Source organism: Macaca mulatta, chromosome 4 (genome assembly GCF_049350105.2).
Source record: "Macaca mulatta isolate MMU2019108-1 chromosome 4, T2T-MMU8v2.0, whole genome shotgun sequence".
NCBI classification, from domain to species: domain Eukaryota; kingdom Metazoa; phylum Chordata; class Mammalia; order Primates; family Cercopithecidae; genus Macaca; species Macaca mulatta.
The window spans coordinates 171,598,342-171,624,532 of NC_133409.1; the positions used below are offsets into that span (position 1 = coordinate 171,598,342).

The 26,191-nt window shown below is 35.8% G+C and overlaps 1 protein-coding gene and 1 non-coding gene across 2 annotated transcripts in view; both read left to right on the plus strand.

Moving 5' to 3' along the window:
• Nucleotides 1-19,043, plus strand: part of LOC144340568 (uncharacterized) — a 29,555-nt gene extending 10,512 nt beyond the window's left edge. The window contains exons 2-3 of the mRNA XM_078000957.1: nt 18,504-18,570; nt 18,969-19,043. Coding sequence (XP_077857083.1) covers nt 18,504-18,519 — 16 coding nt within the window. The 3' untranslated portion in view covers nt 18,520-18,570; nt 18,969-19,043. The remainder of the gene's footprint in view (nt 1-18,503; nt 18,571-18,968) is intronic.
• Nucleotides 19,044-23,911: 4,868 nt separating this feature from the next.
• LOC114677934 (U1 spliceosomal RNA) lies at nt 23,912-24,075 on the plus strand. Its single transcript, XR_003729349.1, has one exon. It is a non-coding gene; the product is annotated as a U1 spliceosomal RNA (small nuclear RNA).
• Nucleotides 24,076-26,191: the final 2,116 nt, after the last annotated feature.

The following is a 26,191-nucleotide window of genomic DNA, read 5'->3' on the forward strand; positions in this document are numbered from 1 at the left end:
ACAAACATATTTACAGCTATACAAAAATATTTTCATTATTTCTGTCCCTTTTCCATAAGCTTTTTTCTGTTTGCAAAACTTTTTTTTTTTTTTTTTTTTTACCTTTTAGATTCTTTTGTTAAAAACTAAAACACAAACATACGCATTAGCCTAGGCCTAAACAGGGTCAGGCTCATCAATATCACTGTCTTCTGCATCCACATCTTGTGGCATGGACAGTCTTCGGGGGCAGTAACATGCATGGAGCTGTCATGTCCTATGGTAACAATGCCTTCTTCTGGAATCCCCCTGAAGGACTTACCTGAGGCTGTTTTATATTAACTTTTTTCTTTTTTTGAGACAGAGTTTCACTCTGTGGCCCAGGCTAGAGTGCAATGGTGCAATCTCGGTTCACCGCAACCTCCATCTCCCGAGTTCAAGCAGTTCTCCTGCCTCAGCCTCCCAAGTAGCTGGGATTATAGGCGCCCACCACCACACCTGCCTAATTTTTTGTATTTAGTAGAGACGGGGTTTCACCATGTTGGCCACGCTGGTCTCGAACTCCTGACCTCAGGTGATCCACCGGCCTCGGCCTCCCAAAGTGCTGGGATTACAAGCATGAGGCACCGCACATGGCCCATAGTTCTTTATTATCATTCTTTAAATACAATTGTGTATTATATGTAATTGTATGTGTTCTACTTTGATATGACTGGCTCTAGGGGAGGTTTGTTTACATCAGCATCACCATAAACACATAAATAATGCATTGTGCTATGACATTAGGATGTCTACAATGTCATTAAGCGATAGGAATTTTTCAGCTCCATTATAATCTTATGGAACCACTGCCATATAAATGGTCCATTGTTGACCAAAATGTCATTATACAATGCATGACTATGTATTATATGTAATATATATGTATTATTATTTGTATTATAATATATATGTGTGTGTATATATATAGCACATATAATGTGTTTACTCAGCAAATGTATTACATTTATTACATAATATATATAACATATATGTGTGTACTCATAATATATATATAAATGTGTACCCAGTCACTGATATATATATTGCACAAATGCTTAGGGAATTATACAAATAGAATAAGATGAATGGCCTTCCTCATAGCCATGGTCATGTCACCTAATTTCCAGTTTGAAAAAATGCTTGTGTCAGCTAGAGCAGACTGTCAACCATCTTGGTTTCTTCATCTTTCCAGATGACCAGAGGAGTTTAAGACAGTTGTAAAAGTCAAATTAACAAATATCTCTTGAGTAAGACACTGAGTTAGGCAATGGCTGAATAGATGTCATCTTTCAAAATTAGGCCAAGGGTTGCATGTAAGCCAACAAGTTGCACAACAAAATGTGACTTCCTGCCTGCAACCAAGGAGGGTTGCTTGCTTCTGAGTCTGGCTGCCAAGGGAGCTTCCCCTTTAATTTCAACTTCCTTATATTCGTCCTGGATTTTCAACATCCAAAGTGCAGTTTAGTATTTTATTGTAAAACACAATACATAAAATACAGTAGAAGGATGAATAAAGATTTTAATTGACTCCAAGGTGAAGATTAGGCCCTGACAAATTCCTGGTCCATGTGTAAAGAGAGGCCCATTTAAAGGATCTCATTGCTAAGAGAGCAGATCTTATGTTAGGTTCTTATCAAAGTTAAAAAAAAAAATCTCATTGTGATTTAGTTAATGACCTTCTTTTCTCTTTCTCTGGAACCTTTGGAAAAGTTACTTAAAGAGAAGACAAAAAGGCCCTTTTGCCTTTTGCCCATCTTCCTTTCCTTCTGAAAGTTCGAACATGGTGTGAATAGATAATTAAACATTTTTGAATTATTGTTTATTCCTTTCTATTCTTTGTAAACCTTTGAAAAGCAAGACCATTTCCTTCTCATATATACTGAGGTCTAAAATATAAGGAAAATAATAAATCCGTGAGTTTAAATTGATCACTTACTTTGAAATTACTGAGTAGACGTCCACCCCTTAAAATAGAAATACACTCCTTGAAAGTCTTATTATTGCTCCAGTCAGAGTAGCCTGTTAGGGCTGTTAATGACTGCAGAAAGATTTATGTATAATACATAACTTCAAAAAACTTATATTGAAAAGCTTGCCTAGTTTGAAGTCATTGGGAATTTAAGCCAACAAGGTTGATTTTCCATTTAAAATCAGAATTTCGTTTTTCATATTTGGGTATTTTAAAACAGCTTTGATAAATATTTGGTCCATTTTTTAAAAAGCCCTCAATGGTGTGAATGTGTATAAAGTGAGGGTAGATTCGGTGTTTGGATATAGTCAGAAGTTGTTTGGTGTTGTGTCAGTTTAGTGACCAGCCTGGGAAATAGTTATTTTGATCAAAACTGAGGTGTGTCTTAAGAGGTAAAACCTTTGAGTAATTCACAACCTGGTTTTGAAGAAAATTTCAAAAATGTTTGAGCTAGGCCGGGCGCAGTGCCTCAAGCCTGTAATCCCAGCACGTTGGGAAGCCGAAGCGGGTGGATCACAAGGTCAGGAGTTTGAGACCAGCCTGGCCAATATGGGGAAACCCCGTCTCTACTAAAAATATAAAAAAATTAGCCAGGAGTGGTGGCAGACGCCTGTACTCCCAGCTACTCGGGAGACTGAGGCAGGAGAATCGCTTGAACCCAGGAGGCAGAGGTTGTAGTGAGCCGAGATCGGCCATTGCACTCCAGCCTGGGAGACAGAGCGAGACTCCATCTCAAAAAAAAAACTATTTGAGCTAATGGTAACAACATTAGAATAAGAGTCATACCTTCCAGAGTGTCTTCTCTGAAGGGTAATATCAACTGGGAATTATAAATGATACAAATGTGACTATAAAGTAAAATACTAACTAACTAAAAATATTTTACTTCACAGTCACATCTCTTGAAATCTTTCATTTGCACCAGATTTGGTCTTTGATAAAGATATCATATCATCTCCAAATTTTTTAGCTATTTTCCTCTCCTTGGAGATCTTATTTATTTTCTGTGTTTAAATATACACGAATAACTCCTATTAAAAGAGAAACAAAATCAAAAACAACATTTACTTTATTGTTTACCTGACTCATCTAAGATCACTTTTTCCTTTCCCCTACAATAAAAATTCTTCAAAGAATAACACAGTATATTGCCAACATTTAACTGAGTTCCCTTTTTTCCCTGGTGATGGGGGTCCTGCTCTGTTGCCCGGGCTGGTCTCGAACTCCTGGCCTCAAGCAGTCCTCCTGCCTCTGCCTTCCTAGTGGTTGGGATTACAGGTGTGAGCCACCGCACCTGGCTTTAACTGAGTTCTTTCTATGGGGCAGACACTGTGCTAAGCATTTTTCATGTTATATTCAGCCTGCCTATGAGCAAAGTGTTATTCTCCTTACTTTAAGGATGAGTATATTAGTTTCCTGATGCTGCCATAATAAAATACTATAAACTGGTGGCTTACAATAGCAGAAATTTATTTTCTCATAGTCCTAGAGGCTAGTAGTCCAAAATCAAGGTGTTGGCAGGCCCCCTCTGAAGCCTCAAGGGGAGACTGTGTTCCATGCTTTTTTCTTAGTTTCTGGTGTTGCCAGCAGTCCTTAGCGTTCCTTGTCTTGCAACTGCATAACCTCAGTCTCTACCTCTGTCATCACATTGAGTGTCTTCCCTGTGCATGTCTCTCTCCGTGTCTCTCTCTTCTTCTTATAAGGACACCAGTCATATGGATTATGGAGCCACCCTTCTCCATTATAACCTCATTTTAACTAGCTATGTCTGTAATGACCCTACTGCGAAATAAGGTCACATTCTGATCTGGGAAGACATGAATTTGGGGGACCACATTCAACCCAGTGCACTGGGACTTAGATAAACTTCTACCTGTTAAGTTGTGCAGTTTGGGTGGAATCAGGATTCAGGTACTGTGGCCATCAGAGCCTGTCATCATAACTGCTTCACTATGTGACCTGACCACTGGCCCATCGCCTTTCCTCCTTCATCCATGTGATGCCGTTTCCAGTCCCAGATTGCCATTGAAACTCTTCTCCCAAAGGACCTCACCTTCTGGATCATCTGATTTCTTCCTGCCCTGGTGGTGACATCCTCCTCCTTAGCAGTCTGCTCCCTTGGTTCTCTGGCCACACTCTGAGCCTTATACTCCAGACCGAGTGTTCCCTCTTGCGCTTGCTCATCTTACTTAGCCTATGTCCTAAATGTGGGTGCTTCCCAACTCACATTTCTCTGTCCTTCCCTTCACATTCTTTCTTTCTGAAATCTCTTCCATTCTCAGTTTCAGTTGTAACTGCTATGCCATTGGCTCCCTCATCTATGTCAGTCTGTTTCTGCCTGCTGCCCTCTCCCCTAATCTCTAGCCCCATACCTTTAAACTCCTGTTGGACAAGAAGTCCTACCATCATCTGTAGCCCAGCATGCTCAAGCCAGGTATTTTTCTTCCTTGAAAAGCTTTCATCCTGTCTCACCATGTGCACTGACACACATGTCCTGGCCCAAATCTTTGCCGTCTCATGGAAGGAACACTACAGCAATGCCCTAGTTAACTGACTTAATGCCAGTCTCCACCCTTCCGGTGTGTCTTGCATAACCTTGACCAACTAATCTCTCTAAACCCAATTATTGTTATTCCCTGTGCTCAGCCATTCCCTGTGTTCTGCTGCTTCATGTTTACACTCCTCTGACATCTCTTTATCCACCATCTTCACCTAGTATAATTTCCCATGGCTTCAACATGCACTTGTAGTCTAGTTAGGCATTGCTTCTCTGCAAAACTGAGCATATTCTCATTTCTATGCTTTGACTTATGTTATCCACTTGACCTTTTATCCTCTCCAATCTTACCTCTTCCATCAGGCCCTGGATCAAATCTCACCTCCTCTAGGCAGTTCTCTCTGACCATTTCAGGTTTTATTCATTTCAGTGGAGCCTCAAGGAAAGAATAACAGAAAAGTAGTCAGAAATGCAGGATGGACTTGCTCTCTCTGTGTCCTCTGTTCTTGGCTTCTATGTTTATATTTGCTCCATCTTTCTCTCTCTCATCTCAGAACTTCTAAAAATCAGCATACACATTACTCTGAGCTGTCCTGTTTTATTAATTGTTGCTTTATGTCTCTTCTCAACTATTTTATCAGACAAATGAGGGCAAAGGCCACAACTCATCTTTTTTTCCTTAATACCTATACCACCTAACACGATATTGAATATGTATTAAACAGTTTTCACTTAATTTACTTAATAAAATTTCACTTCTTACAGAAGTGCCAAAAAGCTGTTTCCGAAACCTAATGTGTTCTAGACACTAGTTTTCTAAGCCAAAAATATTTCACCGAAGGTAGACAGAGTCTGTAATGTGAAATGTGAAGATAATTTCCTCAATTGTATAAGCAAAAATTAGTTTTCAGGATATTTTAGAGTTGTGTTAATTCTCTGCTATCTTCAGTTTTCTAGAAAAATCCTTAAAGCTATAATAAACAATATAAATTATATTGGTAATACTGGAAAATTTTTATTCAGCAATGTTAGTGAATGTTATTCTTTTTGTCTTAATCACTAAATATATGTCACATACATTTATGCTGAACCCATGCCAAATTTCTGAAAATGGAACTCATTGACATTCAAAAGACAAAAAATACTCAAGTGCTTCATTCCAACAGTGTTGAAACTATTGTCTATATTGTAAATAATAGGCAAACAAAACCTGATTTCTTTTCCATGAATAACATGAAGGGATTAGAACTTTTTGAAAATGAATCTGAAAGACTGGGCACAGTGGCTCTCACCTATAATCCCAGCACTTTGGGAGGCCGAGGCGGGTGGATCACCTGAGGTCGGGAGTTTGAGACCAGCCTGACCAACATGGTGAAATCCTGTCTCTACTAAAAATACAAAAATTAGCCAGGCATAGTGGTGGGCGCCTGTAGTCCCAGCTACTCGGGAGGCTGAGGCAGGAGAATCACTTGAACCTGGGAGGCGGAGGTTGCAGTGAGCTGAGCTTGCGCCATTGGACTCCAGCCTGGGTGACAGAATGAGACTCCATCTCAACATCTCAAAAAAAAAAAAAAAAAGAAAAGAAAAGAAAAAAAAAGAATCTAAAGAAGTCACTGAATGTCAAATCATAATCATTTTCTGGTAATCTACTCTCTGTACTCAGGAAAATATACGTAAACGTTTGACACTGAACTTTTATGAGAGCAGAGATGGTCTAAATAGTTCTACATTCAGCACTTTGGTGAGTGTGCAGGAAGCACCATAAGTTTACAGCTAAAATGGACCCTAAATTTACTATCCAGAATCGGTAAGGAACTTGAAACAACTCAGCAAGAAATAAAACAAGTAACCTCATTAAAAAATGGGCAAAGGACATAAACAGACACTTCTCAGAAGAAGACATATACATGGCCAACAAACATGAAAAAAATGCTCATCATCACTAATTATCAGAGAAATGCAAATCAAAACCACAGTGAGATACCATCTTACTGTACTGTACCACCTGAATACTGTACTGTACTTTACTGTACCATCTGAATAGTAGCCATTCAGAATGTCTACTATTAAAAAGTCAAAAAATAACAGATTCTGGTGAGGCTGCGGAGGAAAGGTAATTGCTTACACACTGTTTATGGAAATGTAAATTAGTCCAGCTGCTGTGGAAGACAGTTTGGAGATTTCTCAAAGAACTTAAAACAGAACTACCATTTGACCCAACAATTCCATTAACTGAATATATACCCAAAGGAAAAGAAATCATTCTACAAAACAGACACATGCACTCTTATGTTCATCACAGCAGTATTCACAAGCACAAAGACAGAATCAACCCAGATGCACATCAATGGTGAACTGGATAAATAAAATGTGGCACATATATACTAGGAAATACTATGTAGCTGTAAAAAATGATAAAATCATGTCCTTTGCAGCAGCATGGCTGCAGCTGGAGCCCATTATCTTAAGAAAGTGAATGCGGGAACAGAAAACCAAATACTACATGTTCTTGCTTATAAGAGCTAAACATTGAGTACACAGGATATAAAGATGGGAATAGTACATACTGGAGACCTCTGGAGAGAAGAGGGAATGGAGCATGTGTTGAAAAATTACCCATCGGATACTATGCTCACTGCCTTGGTGATGGAATCATCCATACCCCAAACCTCAGTACCATGCAATATACCCATGTAACAAGCCTGCATTTATACCACCTGAATCTAAAAGTTGAAATTATTAAAAATAAATAAAATGGGCCCTCAGATTGAGGGAATAGATAAAAGAGGGGCTATCACCATGGGTGAAGCCAAAAATATATGGACTATGATTAAGGCTGGTTGGTTGTTTATAGGAGAAAACCTCCCACAAGCCACATTAATTTTTGTATTATTTGAGCCTTTTTAACGGAAACTCAACTTGACCAAAAAAAAAAAAAAAAGAAGAAAGGTTGGGATTTGGGTATTATTATTATTATTTTTGAGATGGAGTCTCTCTCTGTCACCCAGGCCAGAGTGCAGTGGCACAATCTCGGCTCACTGCAACCTCCGCCTCCCAGGTTCAAGTGATTCTCCTGCCTCAGCTTCCCAAGCAGCTGGGACTACAGGCGTGCACCACCATGCCCGGCTAATTTTTTGTATTTTTAATAGAGATGGGGTTTCACCACATTGGCCAGGCTGGTCTCAAACTCCTGACCTCGTGATCTATCCTCCTCCATCTCCCAAAGTGCTGGGATTACAGGTATGAGCCACTGTGCCTGACCTGGAGTTGGGTATTATTAATCATTACAATGATTGAGGGGTTTCACAGAATCAAAAGGCGGGAATGAAACTGGAGTTCTGGAAGGAAGTGAAACCAGCAACTGACAGCTGACAGAATCCAGGAAGTACTGTGTGTACATCTTTGCTTCTCCTTTTTGCATCTTCTCCTATCTTCCTTCTCCTTAAAGACTTCCTTTCTCTGGTCTTCAGGCTTCACAGTGGGCTATGGCTACAGGACACATGAAGAGATAAACTTTACTCTTGGACTTAATTTAGAAATTCTTGGGTGACAGCCTAATTGCCCCAGTTAAATCAGATTGCCTGAACTTGAACAATCAACTGTGGCCATGGAACTGATTATCTACTATAAATTTGGTTGCCCAGAGACTGCTTCTGTGGTTTTAAGCATAATGTTGAAATGTTCAGTTTTGTGACTTGCCCTAAATTTCATCAGGGTCAAGGGAAGAAATGAGCATACAAAATAAACTTAATGTAACAGTAGATGACAAAAACAAATTTGTTTCATAATTAATTCCTTGAATCATGCTTGTTTAACATTAAAGTTACATTTTGGATAGGGGATAGGGAATAGAGTTATTTTCATTAAAAAACAGTCATTATAAGTTTGGCAGATACTTCAGAAATAGATGTCTATTGGAAGTACAATTTGGATATAACTTAAAATTAGAATTTATGTCTTCAGTAAATAGAAATGCAGAAATCATGAAATGAAAGCTAATATTGCTGTAGTACATGAATACAAAAGTAATTGAATCTCAAGGAGTCTTGAAAAAAAATTACATGCAAGTTAACATTAGGTTGAAAAATGCATTATCCAAATGTTTTCTTCCCCCATCTCCTATGATCTTGTATGATATTATACAAATTTTATGACATCATATTCAGAAGATTAGGAAGACCACCGGAGTAATATACTGTGGGCAAAATAAAATATTGTGGGAAGACTACCTCAAAATGTCACTTTTGGTGATTTCTGGGTTGTGTGATGATGAGTAATTTTTTTTTTAACTTTATATATTATTTTTGGAGCTGTTAGTGAAAATCTGTTGCTTTTATAATTTAAAAAGATTATTTTTATAAAAAGAAAAAGAGTACCCTGCAGTAGAAATATCACTATATTCGTGGAAACAGTGCTTTGATTAGCTGATATTACATTACCAATATAGAAATAGGAAAGATAACACATCAGATTACCATACCAGACAAAAGCACTGCTGAACATTCAGATTCCTTTTGCATAAACTTTTCCATTTAAATATGCAATTGTTTCAGCACCTTTTGTTGAAAAAATTTTCCTTTGTCCCCAGTATAATTACTTTGGTGCATCTGTTGAAAATTAATTGACTGTGTAAGTGTGAGTCTGTTTCCAGGCTCTCTATTCTGTTCCATTGACATTTGTTAGATCTTATGCCAATACCATATACTATCTTGATTAACTTTAGCACATTTTGAATTCAGATAGGGTAAATCTTTCAATTTTCTTCTTCTTTTTCATGTTTGTTTGGGTCTTTTGGGTCTTCTAATCTATGAACACAGTATATATCTTCATTTATTTGGGTTTTCCTTAATTTATCTCAACAATGTTTTGTAATTTTTAGTGTAGAAATTTTGTATGGTTTTATTTAATTTATTTGTAAGTATTTTACATATTTCTAATTGCTATTGTAAGTGGATTTTTAAATTTTTTTCAATTGTTTGCTGCTAGTACATAAAAGGACGATTGTGGAGTATTGGCCATGTATCCTGTAATATTGTTAAATTTGCTTATTAGTTCTAGTGGTTGCTTATACATTCTTTAGAATTTTCTACATCAACAAACATTATATTCTTTATTTCATTTTCTTGCCCCATTTCATAGGCTAGGACTTCTATTACAACATTAAGAGGGTACATCTTTGCCCTGAGTCTAATCTTGAAGGGAATACGGTTAGTCTTTCACCACTAAGCATTATATTAACTGTAAGAATTTCATAAATATCCTTTATCAGCTCAAGGAAATTTCCATCTTTTCTTAGTTTACTTAGAGTTTCTTAGGGTTTTATGTATGTATGAACTTAGATTTAGAAGATACAAGTTCAGTTTTGTTACATAATTACATTGCATAGTGGGGAAGTCTGGGCTTTTATTGTACCTGTCATCCAAATAGTGAACATTGTACCCAATAGGTAATATTTCAACCCTATCTCCCTTCCAGCCTCCCACCTTTGGAGTCTCCAGTGTCTATTATTCCACTCTGTATGTTCATGTGCACCCATTGTTTAGTTCCATCTTATAAGTGAGAGCATGCAGTATTTGACTTTCTGTTTCTGAGTTATTTCACTTAGGACAATGGCCTCTAGTTCAATCCTTATTGAGCAAAAGACATGATTTCATTCTTTGTTATGGTTGAGAAGTAAAAGATATGTATATATAATATGATATCCTCTTTGTCAAATCATCCATTGATAAATACTTAGGTTGATTATATAACTTTACTATTGTGAATAGCACTGTAATAAACATATGAGTGCAGTTGTCTTTTTAGTATAATGATTTATTTTCCTTTGGGTAGATACTTAGTAGTGGGATTGCTGGATCAAATGGTAGTTCTATTTTTAATTCTTTAAGAAATCTCCATACTGTTTTGCATAGAGGCTGTACTAATTTACGTTCCTACCAACAGTATATAAGTGTTCCCTTTCTATTGTATCCTCATCAACACTTGTTGGATTTTTGGCTTTTTAATCATGGCCGTTCCGGCTAGTGTAAGATGATATTTCACTGTGGTTTTAATTTGCATTTCTCTGATGATTAGTGATGTTGTACTTTTTAAAAATATGTTTCTGGGTCACTTGTATGTCTTCCTTTGGACATGTTAAGATGTAAACCCAACAAATGAATGTAAACAACCAGATGTGGAACATCTTTGGATTACTTTCTATTCAAACTCTAATTCTGTCTTTATGGCCACATAAAAAAGATGAAATCTACATTGAAATCTCGGTTTGGTGAGTTCACAGTTTCTGCTGCTGGTTGGTAATTTCCTTAACTACCCATTCCATATTTTTAACTATACTAAAACACCCATTAGTCAATGATCAATCCTGTGCTTTATTGTAATATTTTACAAGATATATTCCTTCTCCTCACACCTCCTTAACATTTACTTTGTGAAAGAACTGGTAACTAATAATACCTGATAATTAGATTCATGACATTATGCTCAAAATTACTTTACTAAAATATCCCTAGCTTGCCAACAAAAGAAATAGAATGTTCTTTTAATGCTGTATTCTGAAAGGAAAAGTCTTCAAAGAAGGAAAGGTCAAATAGTGGCCACTCAACAGCAGATTTTTAGTGTTTAATATATTCAGTGAAAGATCTGTGGGTAAATATTCAGTGATTAAGTGGCCTACATACAACTCACAGCTTTTCCTCTAAATATCAAATATAAAAAGAAAAACTATTAGGCATTTTCAATAGTTTTTAGGTACTTGTAGGAAGTTCTGGCTTTATGTATAGTTTTTTAATATATGTGTCTACCGTTAAATTAAGATCCTATTTTTATATCAACATTTATGTTAAGCAGTGCAAAGTTACTTGACCTCTTGTCTGTTGAAGTGTTTCTTAGTTATGGTTTGAGACGCTTTCATCCAATTTCATAACTTTCATTCTCAAACTTCATCAAAAGGAAGAATACACAGGACCTTCAGTAACATGTAAACAGTAAGAAAAAAAAAAACTTTAAGTGAGATAAATAGGGAGTTTTATATGTGGTAGGTGGAAGCTCTTTGTCTTTTTTTCTGCGTTTTGGCCTTAACCTCCAACATTGAAAGTTGGCAGAGAATGTATCAGGATTGAATAAGTCAGCTCAGTACACATTGGCGTGGTGTTCAGTGTAAGCTATTCTATGACCGAGGCCACCAGTGAACTGCTTTTGACTGTTGAAGAACATTTAAGAACTGTGAGGTACTGTTCTAAGAAAACATGTTTAAGGTCCTGGATAATGTGCCTCATTGTTGGAGCACATTTCTTTATAGTAATTCTCTGTGGTTCATTGAGATTCTAGATTATCTTGCGGAGCCTTGAGGAATTTCCCAGCATGTTTCATTTCAGCATCAAGTATGGTTGTCAACCCTGTGGCTTCTTCAAATCAAAATTTACAATAAATATAAATATCTTCAAGCTCTTTCTGTAATGCAACACTGCAGTCAAACTGCCTATTTTTAAGAAGACATTGGAGGTGTGGCCCTGGAGATTTTTTCCAAATGGTCTTTCTGAAAATAGGACACTTTTATGAACAACAATGATTTATAATTAAATCAAAATGTTAATGCACTACAGAGAACAAAAGCTCAACCAGCTAGAAAGGTATTCCATCTAACATTGGTGTCATCCTTTATATGATCTAAACACAAAACAATTGCTAGCAAAAACATTTCAAAAGCATCATGCATGCCTGTACATTGTGAATAGCAGATTTCTTTCAGTTCACTTGCCTTTTCTTTGTTGTTCTGAAAGGGGACAGACATTATATTACTGAGCTCTAAAGCACTTGTGATCAACATAGAAAAGAGAACTGACATCTTTAATTGCTCCCAAAGCAATAGATGATCCTCCCACAACAGAAAACTGATTTTGACTTCTACATGTTAAAGGCAGAGGAAGAGCAAGGTGTGTAGATATGTTGGGGTTATTTCTCTAAAGTTCTAGTTATCATGATTGCCATTTTGAAAGAAAGTCTACTAGATGTAATCTAAGCCAGATCACACCAGAATTCCTTGTTCATTTCCCACTTCTCAGTTATTGTAGTGTGAAATTTCACAGCCAAACTTCCTGCATCAGCTTCAGAAGGGAGAAATCCCGCATCCTTCTCTCTGGCCCTGAGATTCATCAGTGAGCCTCACCAATACCGGTGATTGCTTTTTCTCAGCTTTTTATGTCCTCCATATTAGCGACAGTAGGAAAGAAGTGAATCTCTCACTTCCCTGTTTCTTCCCAGTGCAGCTGCTGTAGATCTCAAGCACCTGATTCTGTTGTGTTTTCAAACTGAATAATGTGTTTCAAAGAACTTTCTCAGAACTGCCTCACCAGAAAGTACACTGCACTCCAGCAGTGCTGAAACATTAAAAGGAGAAAAGAAACCCTTTGAGATTTGGTCAACCTCATCTTCATCCAAAGATGTATTTTGTAAAAACCAAACTTCAAATAAAGATGTTAAGTGATCTTTGTTTTTATTCTCTTCAAAGTTTAGGGGTTAAATGCCTTCATTTTGTTCTTCACTTTCTTCTTCTGCACTGGAGTTCTGCGTATTGCTGTTGTTTCTTTATTGGTTTGTTTCTGTTCAGAAGTTTCATCATTTTTTTCCATTTGTGTCCTGATTTAATTATCACTCAATTATCTTATTTTCAGTGTCCACCATGTGGATTGTTCAGATGATCAGCAAAATCAACCATTGCTAGCATAGCATAATTGCAAAGAACTCTCCTACAAGTACTAGTTCTATAAAGTGTTTGACAATAATGTTTACTCAGCCAATCAGGTGTTTTATCTTGTAAGTTAATTTTTCTACATTTCTTCACCCACTTCAGGCTTCTTTCAAGGTCTTGTAGTAACCTGAAGGCCAGATTGGGCTTCATTTTCTTCCATGTGCAGTTGGGAACTGCATACAAGTTTGATGTTGTAGCCCTACCAGCCAGCTAGCCCACATTCCCCACCCGCAGACTCAGGCCCTCCTGCCTTCCTGTCAGTGATGGGGAAAGAAAATCAACTTAACGTGACCAGTGTTTTAATTTTCTTTATTTGAAATGTCTTTGTCAAGTTTAGTATTAGGATCATGCTGACCTCATAAAATGCACTGGGATGTGTTTCTTCCTCCTGGGTTTCTGAAAGCTTTTGTGTAAGACTGTTAAGTTTTTTCTTACCTAAATGTTTAACAGAGTTCAGAGGGAAGATTTTGATAACAAATTCAATTTCTTTTATATATATAGGACTAGTTAAGAATTTTTATTTCATCTTGTGTCAGTTTAGTAAGTTGTATTGTTCAGAAAATGTGTCCATTCCTTCTAAGTTGTTGAATTTATTAGCATACACTTGTTCATATTTGTTGGATCTGTAATATATTCACATACTTATTCCTGATATTGGTGATTTCTCTTTTTTTTTCTGGATAAGTCTATATATAGTTTATAAACTTTGATGTCATTTCCCCTAGGAAAACCTCAAAATGGTTTATACCTATTAATTTCCTCTATCATTTGTCTATTTTCTGTTTCATATGTTCCTCCTCTTATAATATCTTTATTGTTTCCTTCCTTCTACTTTCTTTGTTTTTTGTTGTTGTTGTTGTTGTTGTTGTTATCTTGAGATATAGTCTTACTCTGTAGCCCAGGCTGGAGTGCAGTGGCATGATCTCAGCTCACTAACCTCCACCCCTCAGGTTCAAGAGATTCTTCTGCCTCAGCCTCCCAAGTAGCTGAGACTACAGGTGTGTGCCAACACGCCCGGCTAATTTTTGTATTTTTAGTAGAGACAGGGTTTCACCATATTGGCCAGGCTGGTCTCAAACTCCTGGCCTCAAGTGATCCTCCCACCTTGGCTTCCCAAAGTGCTGGAATTATAGGCATGAGCCACCGCACCCAGCCCCTCTACTTACTTTGGATTTACTTTTCTCTTCTTTATCTGGATCTTACTGTGGAAACAAAAGTCATTCATTGTATACCTTTCTTCCTTCCTATCCTAAGCATTTAAAAGGTATAAATTTCTCTTTTAGCACTACTTTAGCTGTATTCCACAAATTTTGATATATTTTCATTATCATTTCATTTGAAATAGTTTCTAATACGTCTTATGACTTTTTTCTTTGACCCATGGATTATAGACAATATGTTTTTAAATGTCCAGATATGTGAATTTTATCCTCCTTTGATATCTTATTGTTTTTGGTTTCTAATTTAATTCCACTGTGATCCAAAAACATTGTCTGCATTATTTTAATCCTTTAAAATGTGCTGAGACTTGTTTCATGGCCCAGCATTTCATTTATCTTGGTAAACATTACATGTTACTTGAAGATGTTTATTCTGCAATTGTTGGGTGTAGTGTTCTATAAATGTCAATTTATTAGGTAAAGGAGATTGAAAATTATTCAGGTCTTTTATCTGCTTGTTCTGCCAATTGCTGTTAAAAGTAATGTTAAAATCTCCGACTATATTACATAAGCAGAATAGGCATAAAAAAATCTCCAACTGTCATGTGGAGTTGTCTCTTTCTCCTTCAATTATGTTACTTTTTCATATTATGTATCTTAAACCTGCTTTATTAGACCCATATACATGTATAATTATTGTGTCTTGTGTAAATTAATTCTTTTATTATTATAATATGTCTGTTTTTTACTTTTTGTCTTGTAGCATCTATTACATCTGATATTAATACAGCCAATCCAGCCCTCTTAGGCTTACAGTTTGCATAATAAATCTTTTCCTGTCATTTGCTTCTGACATATCTGTATTTTTATATTTAAAGTTCATCTCTTATGGAGAAACTGTGTTGAATCTTACTCATTTATCTCCTTTGAGAATTTCTTAATTCTAATTGGAGCATTTAGTTCATTTCCATTTAATTAAATTATTGATAGAGTTGAGTTTAGACCAACAACTTTACTACTATTTTCTGTTGGTCCCATCTGCTTTTTTTTTTTTTAATTCTCTGTTACTACTTTCTCAATTTTTTTTGTTTAATTAAATTTTTTGAGAATTACTTTTTAATGAATGTTGGCTTTTTAATTATATCACTTTGTATTGTTTCAAGTGGTTGCTCTAGGGGTCACAGTTTACATCCTTGATTTTTCACAGCCTACTTAGATTGAATATTGGACGACTTCGTGTAAAGCAGAATCTTTCTGAAAATAGAGATTCATTTACTTCTTCTGTTTTGGTTGTCATATGTACTTCATCTAAAAATGTTATCAATCCCACAATAATGTGGGGTTTAAAGCAAATATAGATTTTTCTTTAGTCATGTTTGTTTATGACAAATTAGGAGAAAGGGATAATCTTAATATTTAGCCACACGTATATCATTTGGGGCATTGCATTGTTTTCTAAAGACTGAGTGTCCACCTGGCATTAATTCCTTTTGCCTAAAGAACTTCCTTTGTGTTTCTAGCCGGGCACTCTGGCCCATTCCTGTAATCCCAACACTTTGGGAGGCTGAAGTGGGTGGATCATGAGGTCAAGAGATCCAAGACCATCCTAGCCAACGTGGTGAAACCCTGTCTTTACTAAAAATACAAATGTTAGCTGGATGTGGTGGTGCACCCCTGTGGTCCCAGCTATTCGGGAGGCTGAGGCAGGAGAATCACTTGAACCCAGAAGGCGGAGGTTGCAATGAGCCAAGATTGCACCACTGCACTCCAGCCTGGCAATAGAGCAAGACTCTGACTCAAACAAACAAACAAGCAAAAAACTTCCTTTGTGTCTCTTGTACTGTAGGTCTGCTAATAAAAATTATCTTAGTTTTCATTTATCTGAAAATATCTTTATTTTGCCTTCATTCTCAAATTTTTTTTTTTTTTTTTGCATTTGGTTGACTTTTTTCCTCCTTTCATCATTTTAGAAATGTCATTCCACTGTCTCCTTGTGTCCATTGTTTCTGACAAGAAATTATTGTTATTTCATGTCATTCCACATTATGGAATATGTTAATCTGTGGTTAATCTGTGGTTGTTTTCAAGAGTTTCACTTTAACCATGGTTTCAGAAGTTTGATTCTAAAGTGCTTACATATGGTTTTCTTTGTATTTTTCCTACTTGGGCTTCACTGGGTTTGTTATAGTTACATCTGTAAATTTATGCCTTTCACCAAACTTGGGAAATTTTTTCCAATTATTTTCTCAAATATTTTTTCTCTGTCTCCTCTGTTTTTGAGACTACAACTACACATATGTTAGACCTTTCCACATTGTTTCCATAGATGACTGAGACACTTCACTTTTTTCTAATCTTTTCTCTTGTTTTTTTTTTTTTTTTTTTTTTTTTTTTAGATTAGGTACTTTCTATTGCTCTAGCTTCAGATTTATTGACTTTCTCATTTTAAGTTATCTGCAAATTTTAAATACAGTTTTTAAAAAATTTTTTTGGATTTTCATTTGTTTCTCTTTTGTAGTTTTGATTCCTCTGCTAAAATTTTCTATCCTTTCATTCATTGTGAGCATGTTTTTCTCTAAATCCTTGGAATGGTTATAACAGTTGTTTTAAAATCCTGTGTGCTAATTCCAACCTCTGGGTCATCTCAGAGTCAGTCTTCACTTATTTGCCTTTTGTCTTGAGATCACATTTCTCTGTTTCTTCATAAATCTAGTAATTTTGGATCACATGAGTATTATAAATGATGTGTTGTAGGGACACTGGAATCTGTTATGTCCCTCTGAGGAATTTGTTTTCTTTGTGTTTGTTTTTAAGCAGGCAATTAATTTAACTTTAATTCAAACTCCAATCCTGCTTTTTGTGGAGTGGAGCAGCTGAAAACTCAATTCAGTTATTTTAGACTCATAAGGCCTATTTGGAGTTATCCCTGTGCATATGTAGTGCAGGGTCAGCCAAAGATTTTATCAAGGTTCACATATAGAATCCCCCTTGCCCTGCCCCACCCATGGCTTTTATCTTTTGTGGGTTTCCTTCTCACTCTCCAGCTGCCATGGCCTCCAAAATCTGTCCTGTCATTCTCCAAGCCAGTAAGACTGGATTTCTACTAGAATTTTACCCACCTAGAAAGCTGCAACTAGGGCCTGCCCTCTAGCAAAATGTTATATCAAAACAGGAAAACTACATGGCCATTTCCTTCTTTCAAGTATAAGTTTACTCCCGATTTCTTTCAGGTCTTCTAGAGTGCCTTTAGATTAATCTAATTCCATTTTATATTTTGTATGGAGCTTATATTTGTTACCTGAGAGTGGGTTGACCCGATAGCAATTACTTCTCCATTTCGTTCTGGAAACCTATTTGCATTAAGTTTTTATTCACCAAGAAATCAGTGTTTATTAGTTTTCATAGTACCTCTATGTAATAGTTCGCTGGTACTTGTGTTAAGTAGATTTTTCTCTGTTCTACCACTGTAAAATATTTATTCATTCATTCACTCATTCTCCATATATATTTTTAGGATCTGCTGTGTTCTAGGCATTGGATAAAAGTGAATAAGATATGGTATTTGCCCTCACTGAGCACAGCTACACTGTGCATTACAGTAGTTACTAGCCACATGTAGCTATTTAAAAATTATTTTTACATTCAGTGAAAATAAATAAAATTAAGAAGTTAGTTCCTCTGTTGACAGACAGGTATTATGTTAATACCACTAGCCACATTTCAAATGCTTAATATGTAACCACATGTAGCTATTGACTACCATAGTAGACAGCACATATATAGAACATTTCTATCATCCCAAAAGTTCAGATGTACTGTGTTAGTGTAGGAGAAGAGAGAAATATGAAAATTTTTCACTAAAATATAGTATGATAACATATAAATAGAGTTAGATACAAGGTATGGCAGCTGAACAGATGTGATACTATTTAATTGATATTGCAAAGATCCAAAGGGGAGATAATATGTAAGCTGAATTTTTAATGATTAGAAAGATTTGATCAGTTATCTTAGGAAATATAAAGAACATGTCAATAAGCATTGAAGACTTAAATCAGATTATGAAACTATTTTTTAAAAGCCCTGACTCTCATATTTCTATTTTAGGCATCTGAATAAATGATAATATTCATTGTTTGGAGATCATAAATGGAGCACATTTATGAGAAAAGTGGTAAGTTTGAATGGGGCCATTTTGAATTTGGCATGCCTGTTGGACACTTAAGGAAGCTGGATGTATAGTTCTTGAGACTAGAGAAAGGTGGTTTGAGTTAGAAAAGCAGATTTGATGGCATAATATATTTTAGGTGGTTGTTAAATTTGTTAGCATGTTTGAGATGTCCTAGAGGATGTAGAGTGAGAAACAAAAGGACCTAGCATATCGTGATGATTTAATATATGTCAGACATTCTGTTAGGCACTTTACATGTATTTGGGAAGAAATGCAATTACAATTACAATTGTATTTTGGTATGAGAGACCTGGATTTGAATCCTTGCTCTACTACTTTACTGTGTGTGACCTTGAGCAATACACTTAGTTTCTCTAAACTCCAGTTTTCTCATCTTTCAGAAAAGGTAATAATAAGGCCTACCTCATTTGGTTGTGTGAGAATTAAATACAAAATTTGGAGTGTCTAGCATATGGTAAGTCCCTAATACATATAATTCACTCTTTTTAATTATTAATATTATTATTATTAATGACATATTATTTAGCCTTCATAACAACCTTATAAAGTACCTTTATTGTCTTCCTTTAACTGCAAGTATTATGACTTGACTAAGGTTTCTAGTTGGCAGCTAGATGATCCAGAGACAGAATCCAGGTTTAAATTAATTGAAATTTAAGATTTCTCTCCAGGGCTCTTTTTATAAAACTGCTCTGTGGTAGTTCCTTACAGACATTTGAAACAAGTATTTGATGAAATTATATTCATAAGAATATATATATTCTTCATTGTTGTTATTTAAAGAAAAACAGGACAACTCCAGACACGACTCCAAAACAACTATGTAATCATATTTCAGTACATGTAACGTCTCTCTTTGCCAGGATAGTTAGTGCCATAAAAGTAATACCTGTCAACAGATTTGATTACCCTCTGCTTTTAGACAACTGAAAATAATAATCTTAGATGTCAGAATGTCAACCAAGAACTACAAAAATGTTCTTCTCCATTAAGTTTTGGACAGATAACCTATACTTACTTTGAAATATCTTGCTAAGACTGAAGTCTTAATATATAAATATAGTGGAAATAATTTGTGCCACCCACCAATTTCAAAGGCTAGTTGATAAGTGATTAGAGCAGCTTTATGTCTCTGTAGAGAGTTATAGGAACCTAATGATTTATTAGCATTTCAACTGCTGCCTTCTTTTTCCTTTCATGCTCTGACAGTTCTTGTCATAACACCCTTAGCTGGTGATTTAGTGGAATCTCCCTTAGCTGATGATTTAGTAGTAAGCAGATCGTAGATTTAATATTACACAGCTCCCCTATTTAAAGCTGCAGGTATTTGTTCCAACGGAACTTTACTTATGTAGCAAACATTCATTGGTGCCTTGTATACCAGATACTGTCCAAGAGTGGAAACCCCAAACTGAAAAGGCATAGTCCCTTTCTTTAATTCTAGTGAACATAGTGGACTTCTCTACAGAGAAATCATTGCAATCAGTTTTGTAATAAAGGGATGTTAAAGTTGTATGTGGAGCTTAGGCAAAGCAGTCTTCAAAGAAGAGGTTACATTTGAGTGTAATATTATAAGTATGTACATTTTTAAAGGCCATTAAATTGAACACTTACAATTTATGCACTTCAGTTATGTAAATTTTATCTTTAAAACTATAAAGAGATATTTAACTATAGTTAGCAGGTTTGCTTTTCACAAGGGTATGGGCTGGCAATTCAGAAACATTCTCTGTATTCTAGACTTAATAAAATGCATTTATTATAGTAATATTTTATAATTTTATATACATAATATATGTATAGTATGTATCTCATATCTATGATAATAAGAGAATGAGAGTCAGGTTTCCCACTGTTGAGAAGGGAAATGCATATGGACATGGGTAAAAGGCAATGTACTCTGTAATGTTTGATTGCAATTGGAAATATCCGTATAAACTTATGGTTTTTAGTAGTAAAACTTCAATCTTAATTTTTATTTTTTTAACTTTGGTTTTAGGTTTGGGGTATATGTGCAGATTTTCTATATAGGTAAATTGCATGTCAGGGGGGTTAGGTGTACAGATTATTTCACCACCCAGGTAATAAGCATAGTACCTGATAGGTAGTTTTTTGATCCTCACCCTTCTCCCTCCCTCCACCCTCAAGTAGGCCCCAATGTCTGTTGTTCCCTTCTTTGTATTTATATGTACTCAATGTTTAGCCCCCACGTAAAAGTGAGAATATGCCGTATTTGTTTTCTGACCTTGTGTTAGTTTATGTAGGATAATGGCCTCCAGCTCCATCCATATTGCTGTAAAGGACATGTTCTTCTTGTTTTTTTGTGTCTGTGTAGTATTCCATGGTGTATATGTATCATATTTTCTTTATCTAGTCTACTGTTGATGGGCATTTAGGTTGATTCCATGTCTTTGCTGTTGTGAATAGTGCTGCAGTGAACATACATGTGCATGTGTCTTTATGGTAGAATGATTTATATTCCTTTGGGTATATATCTAATAATGGGATTACTGAGTTGAATGGTAGTTCTGCTTTGAGTTATTTGAGAAATTGCCACACTGCTTTCCATAATGGCTGACTTAATTTACCTTCCCACCAGCAGTGTATAAACATTCCCTTTTCTCCACAACCTCACCAGCATCTGTTATTTTTTGACTTTTTATTAATAGCCATTCTGACCGGTGTGAGATGGCATCTCATCATGGTTTTGATTTGACTTTCTGTAATGATTAGTTTGTTGAACATTTTTTCATACGCTTGTTGACTACATGTGTATCTTCGGAGAAGTGTCTATTCATATCCTTTGCCAACTTTTTAATGGGATTTGTTTTTTGCTTGTTGATCCATTTAAGTTCCTTATAGATTCTGGATATTAGACCTTTGTTGTATGCATAGTTTACAAATACTTTCTCCCATTCTGTAGGTTGTCTGTTTGCTCTGTTGATAGTTTCTTTTGCTGTGCAGAAGGTCTTTCATTTAATTAGGTCCCATTTGTCCATTTTTTATTTTGTCACACTTGCTTTTGGTGTCTTCGTCATGAAATCTTTGCCAGGTTCTGTGTCCACCATGGTATTTCCTAGATTATCTTCCAGGTTTTTTATAGTTTGGGGTTTTACATTTAAGTCTTTAATCCATCTTGGGATTAAAGATGGATATAAATGGTGTAAGGAAAGAGTCCAGTTTCAATCTTCTGCATATGGCTAGCCAGTTATCCCAGTACCATTTGTTGAATAGGGATTTCTTTCCCCATTGTTTTTGTCAACTTTATCAAAGATCAGATGGTTGTAGGTCTGTAGCATTATTTCTGGGCTCTCAATTCTGTTCTATTCATCTGTGTGTCTGTTTTTGTACCAGCACCATGCTGTTTTGGTTACTGTGGCCTGGTAGTATAGTTTGAAGTCAGGTAACTTGATACCTCCAGCTTCGTTCTTTTTGCTTAGGATTGCCATGGCTATTCGAGCTCTTTTTTGGTTCCATATGAATTTTAAAATAGTTGTTTCTAGTTCTGTGAAGAATATCATTTGTAATTTGATATAAATAGCATTGAATCTATAAATTACTTTGGACAGTATAGCCATTTTAATAATACTGATTCTTCCTATCCATGATAATGGAATGTTTTCCCATTTGTTTGTGTCATTTCTGATATCTTAGGGCAGTGTTTTCTAGTTCCAATTGTAGAAATCTTTCACCTCCCTGGCTAACTGTATTGCTAGGCATTTTATTTTACTTTTTGTGGCTATTGTGAATAGAACTGTGTTTTTGATCTGGCTCTCAGCTTGGATATTGTTGGTGTATAGGAAAACTGGAAAGAAAACATAACATCTACCATAACAAGAAAGCTCCAGATAAATGATACAATTATAACTCTTTTTCCATCACAGAACTAAGGTTGCAGCACAACCAAGAAGCCTGAAATTTAAAGAAAGGCCCTTATTGGGATGTAAGCACTGTCATACCTGAGTCAAAGCATGAGATGAAGAGATGTTAGCTGCCATACAAACAGGATAAAAAAGAAAAAAGTGGGTCAGATGAAATATTTGAAAAAATAAAAATAATGGAAAACATCAAAATACATATCCAAGAAATGCATGGGACCCCATGCAGCATATGTGAGGGAAAAAATCTAACTAGACAAATAAAATCCAAACTGCTGGAAACGAAAAGTCAAAAGAAAATCTTGAGGACAATCCAAATAAGAATTACAGTAGATATCGCATTAGAATTTGTGCAACCCAGAAGACAATAGAGTGACATCTTTAAAGCATTGAAAGAAAAAAAAAAAAAAACTAGCATCTCAGAATTCTATATTTTTTTATCCATTGCTAGAATCAGCAAGAATTCTATATCTTTTAAAATAAAATCAAATAAATATTGTTTAGAACAAACAAAAGATGAAAGAATTAACTATCAGCAGATCTGTGCGAGACAAAAAATTAAATGAGTACTTTAGCAGGAGGAATAAGATCCTAGAAACATAGTTGTACACAAAGAAATGAAGATTACAGAAATGCTGAAAAGGAAGGTAAATATCAAACACATTTTTAAGTTGATAATTATCCTGAGAGATAACTGAATGACTAAAGCAAAAGTAGTAGCCATGTAGTATATGTTGGTAGAATATTCACATCTAAAATATATGAAAATGATAGCACAAAGGATGGGAAGGTGGACTTGGAAGTATAGAGCTGTGAGTTTGAGATCCTTAAACTACATGTGAAACATAATAGTTTGAAGGTAGATTGTAAATAGTTAAAGGTATATATTAGCAGACCTACGGCAACCGTTAAAAAGTTATAAAAGATGTTTGTTTTTTTGTTTGTTTTTGAGATGGAGTCTCGCTCTTTGGGCTGGAGTGCAGTGGCGCAATCTCAGCTCACTGCAACCTCCACCTCCCGGGTTCAAGTGATTCTCCTGCTTCAGCCTCCCGAGGAGCTGGGACTACAGGTGCCCTCTACCATGCCTGGCTAATTTTTGTATTTTTAGTAGAGACAGGGTTTCACCATGTTGGCCAGAATGGTCTCGATCTCACTTAGTGATCCACCCCGCCCCGACTTCCCAAAGTGCTGGGATTACAGGCATGAGCCACCGTGCCCGGCCCCCAAAATATATGTTTTTTAAAAGGCGATAGTGGGTGTAAAATGGAATCATAAAAATACTCCATCAATTCAGAACAGAGGGAAAAAAGGAACAAAAACTAAATAGAATACATATAAAACAAACAGCAAGATGGCAGATTTAAATCTAACTGATGTCAATAATTACATTAAATTTCCCATGAAAATGCAGAAAGTATCAGATTGATTTTTGAAAAGCAAGACCAATATTTATCTGGTGAATGAGATTCCGTGACCATGAACGTGGTTTACCCAGTGCAAGGCTTGTCCATTGCACGTTGGGTGTGCTGACCCCTGTGATTTCCCCACATGTGGAAAACCTGACTGTGGAATTTGTGCTGGTTGGGAACTGTGTAACTGCTTTTCCCTGAAAGAAAAAATAAAAAGAGCATGGTACTCTTGTATGCTGTCTACAAAACAAACCCGTTGTACATATAAAGGCAAAATATGTTAAAAGTGATAAAGAAGGACCTTAAATAATAATAAAGGAGTAAGTTTAAAACAAGATATAAGAAGAGATAAAAAGCATAAATGTGTATGCAATTAACAACAGAGCTTCAAAATACATGAAGCAAAAACTGCTGGAGCTAAAAGAAGTAGACAAATTAATCATTATAGTTTAAGACATCTATGCTCCTCTTTCAGTAATCAATAAGACAATAAAGGGAAAATCAGTTACGATATACAAGGCAAGAACAATATTATTAACTGGTTTGACCTAATCAACGTTTATAGAACATCCAACCCAGTAACAGTGGAATATACATTATTTTCAAGTGCACACGGAGCATTCACCAAAGAAAGACCATATTCCCGGCCATAAAACAAACCTCAATAAATTCAAATAGAATTACATGCAAAGTATCTTCTGTGATTTAAAGTAGGAATTAAACTAGAAATCTATAACAGAAAGATATCTGAAAAAATTCCCAAGGATTTGGAATTTAAGCTACACAATTTTCAATAACAATTGGGGCCGGGCGCAGTGGCTCACGCCTGTAATCCCAGCACTTTGGGAGGCTTATGGCGGGCCTGAGGTCAGGAGTTCAAGACCAGTCTGGCCAACATGGCGAAACCCCATCTCTACGAAAAATACAAAAATTAGCCGGCCATGGTGGTGCATGCCTATAATCCCAGCTACTGGGGAGGCTGAGGCAGGAGAATCATTTGAACCATTTGAACCCCAGAGGCAGAGATTGCAGTGAGCCAAGATCGTGCCACTGCACTCCAGCCTGGGCAACAAAGCGAGACCTCGTCAAAAAAAAAAAAAAAAAAAAGGAATATATTTTAAATTTAATTAAAATGAAAAGCAACATATTAATATTTGTGAGATGTGGCTAAAGCAGTGCTTAGAAGGAAATCTACAGCATTAGACAACTCTATTGGGAAAAAAACCCTACCATTTCAATGACTTCAATGTCTACCTTAAATAAAACTCATAGTAAGTAAAAGGAAGGAAACAATAAACATAGGAAGAGAAATCAATAAAATAGAAAATGGAAAAACAATAGAGAAAATCAATGAAAACAAAGCTTTTTTTGTTTGTTTGTTTGAGAAGAACAACAGAAAAGATAAACTTTTAGCCAGACTGATTACAATAAAAAGAGGAGACACAAATTGCAAAAAAATATCAGAAATAAAAGAGGAACATCATTACTGACCCCAAAGACATTAAAAGCATGATCAGCAGGTATTACAAACAACTTTATGCAAATACATTCAATAACTTAGATGAAATAGACATATTTCCCTTCTAAGTATACCAACATATGCTGAAATAGACATATTTCTGAGAAGATTCAAATTATCAAGTTTTCTTCAAGAAGAAATAGATAATCTAGACCTATATCTAGTAAATAAATTGAATTTGTAATACAAATCATTTTATGAATAAAACTCCAGGTCCAAATGCATCACCTATAAATTCTACCCAATTAAGGAAGAAATAATACAAATTCTACACAAACTCTTCCAGAAAATAGAAGAGAAGGAAATATTTATTTGTCCTTTATCAAGCTAGCTTTATTCTAATAACAAATTAGACAAACATACTATAAGAAAAAAATATATACTTACCCCTCATGAAGATAACTTCATAATTAAAATTTTTTTTTTTTTTTTTTTCTGAGATGGAGTCTCACTCTGTCTCCCAGGCTGGAGTGCAGTGGCACGATCTCGGCTCACTGCAACCTTTGCCTCCCAGGTTCAAGCGATTCTCCTGCCTCAGCCTCCTGAGTAGCTGGGATTACAGGGACACACCACCACACCCGACTAATTTTTGTATTTTTAGTAGAGATGAGGTTTTACCATGTTGGTCAGGCTGGTCTCAAACTCCTGACCTCAGGTGATCCACCCGCTTCAGACTCCCAAAGTGCTGGGATTACAGGCGTGAGCCAGCATGCCCGGCCATCAGTTCTAAAAAAATTCATCCTTTAGTATGTGAAACATAATATATGATGACTAAGGGTGGTTTATCCTAGGAATAG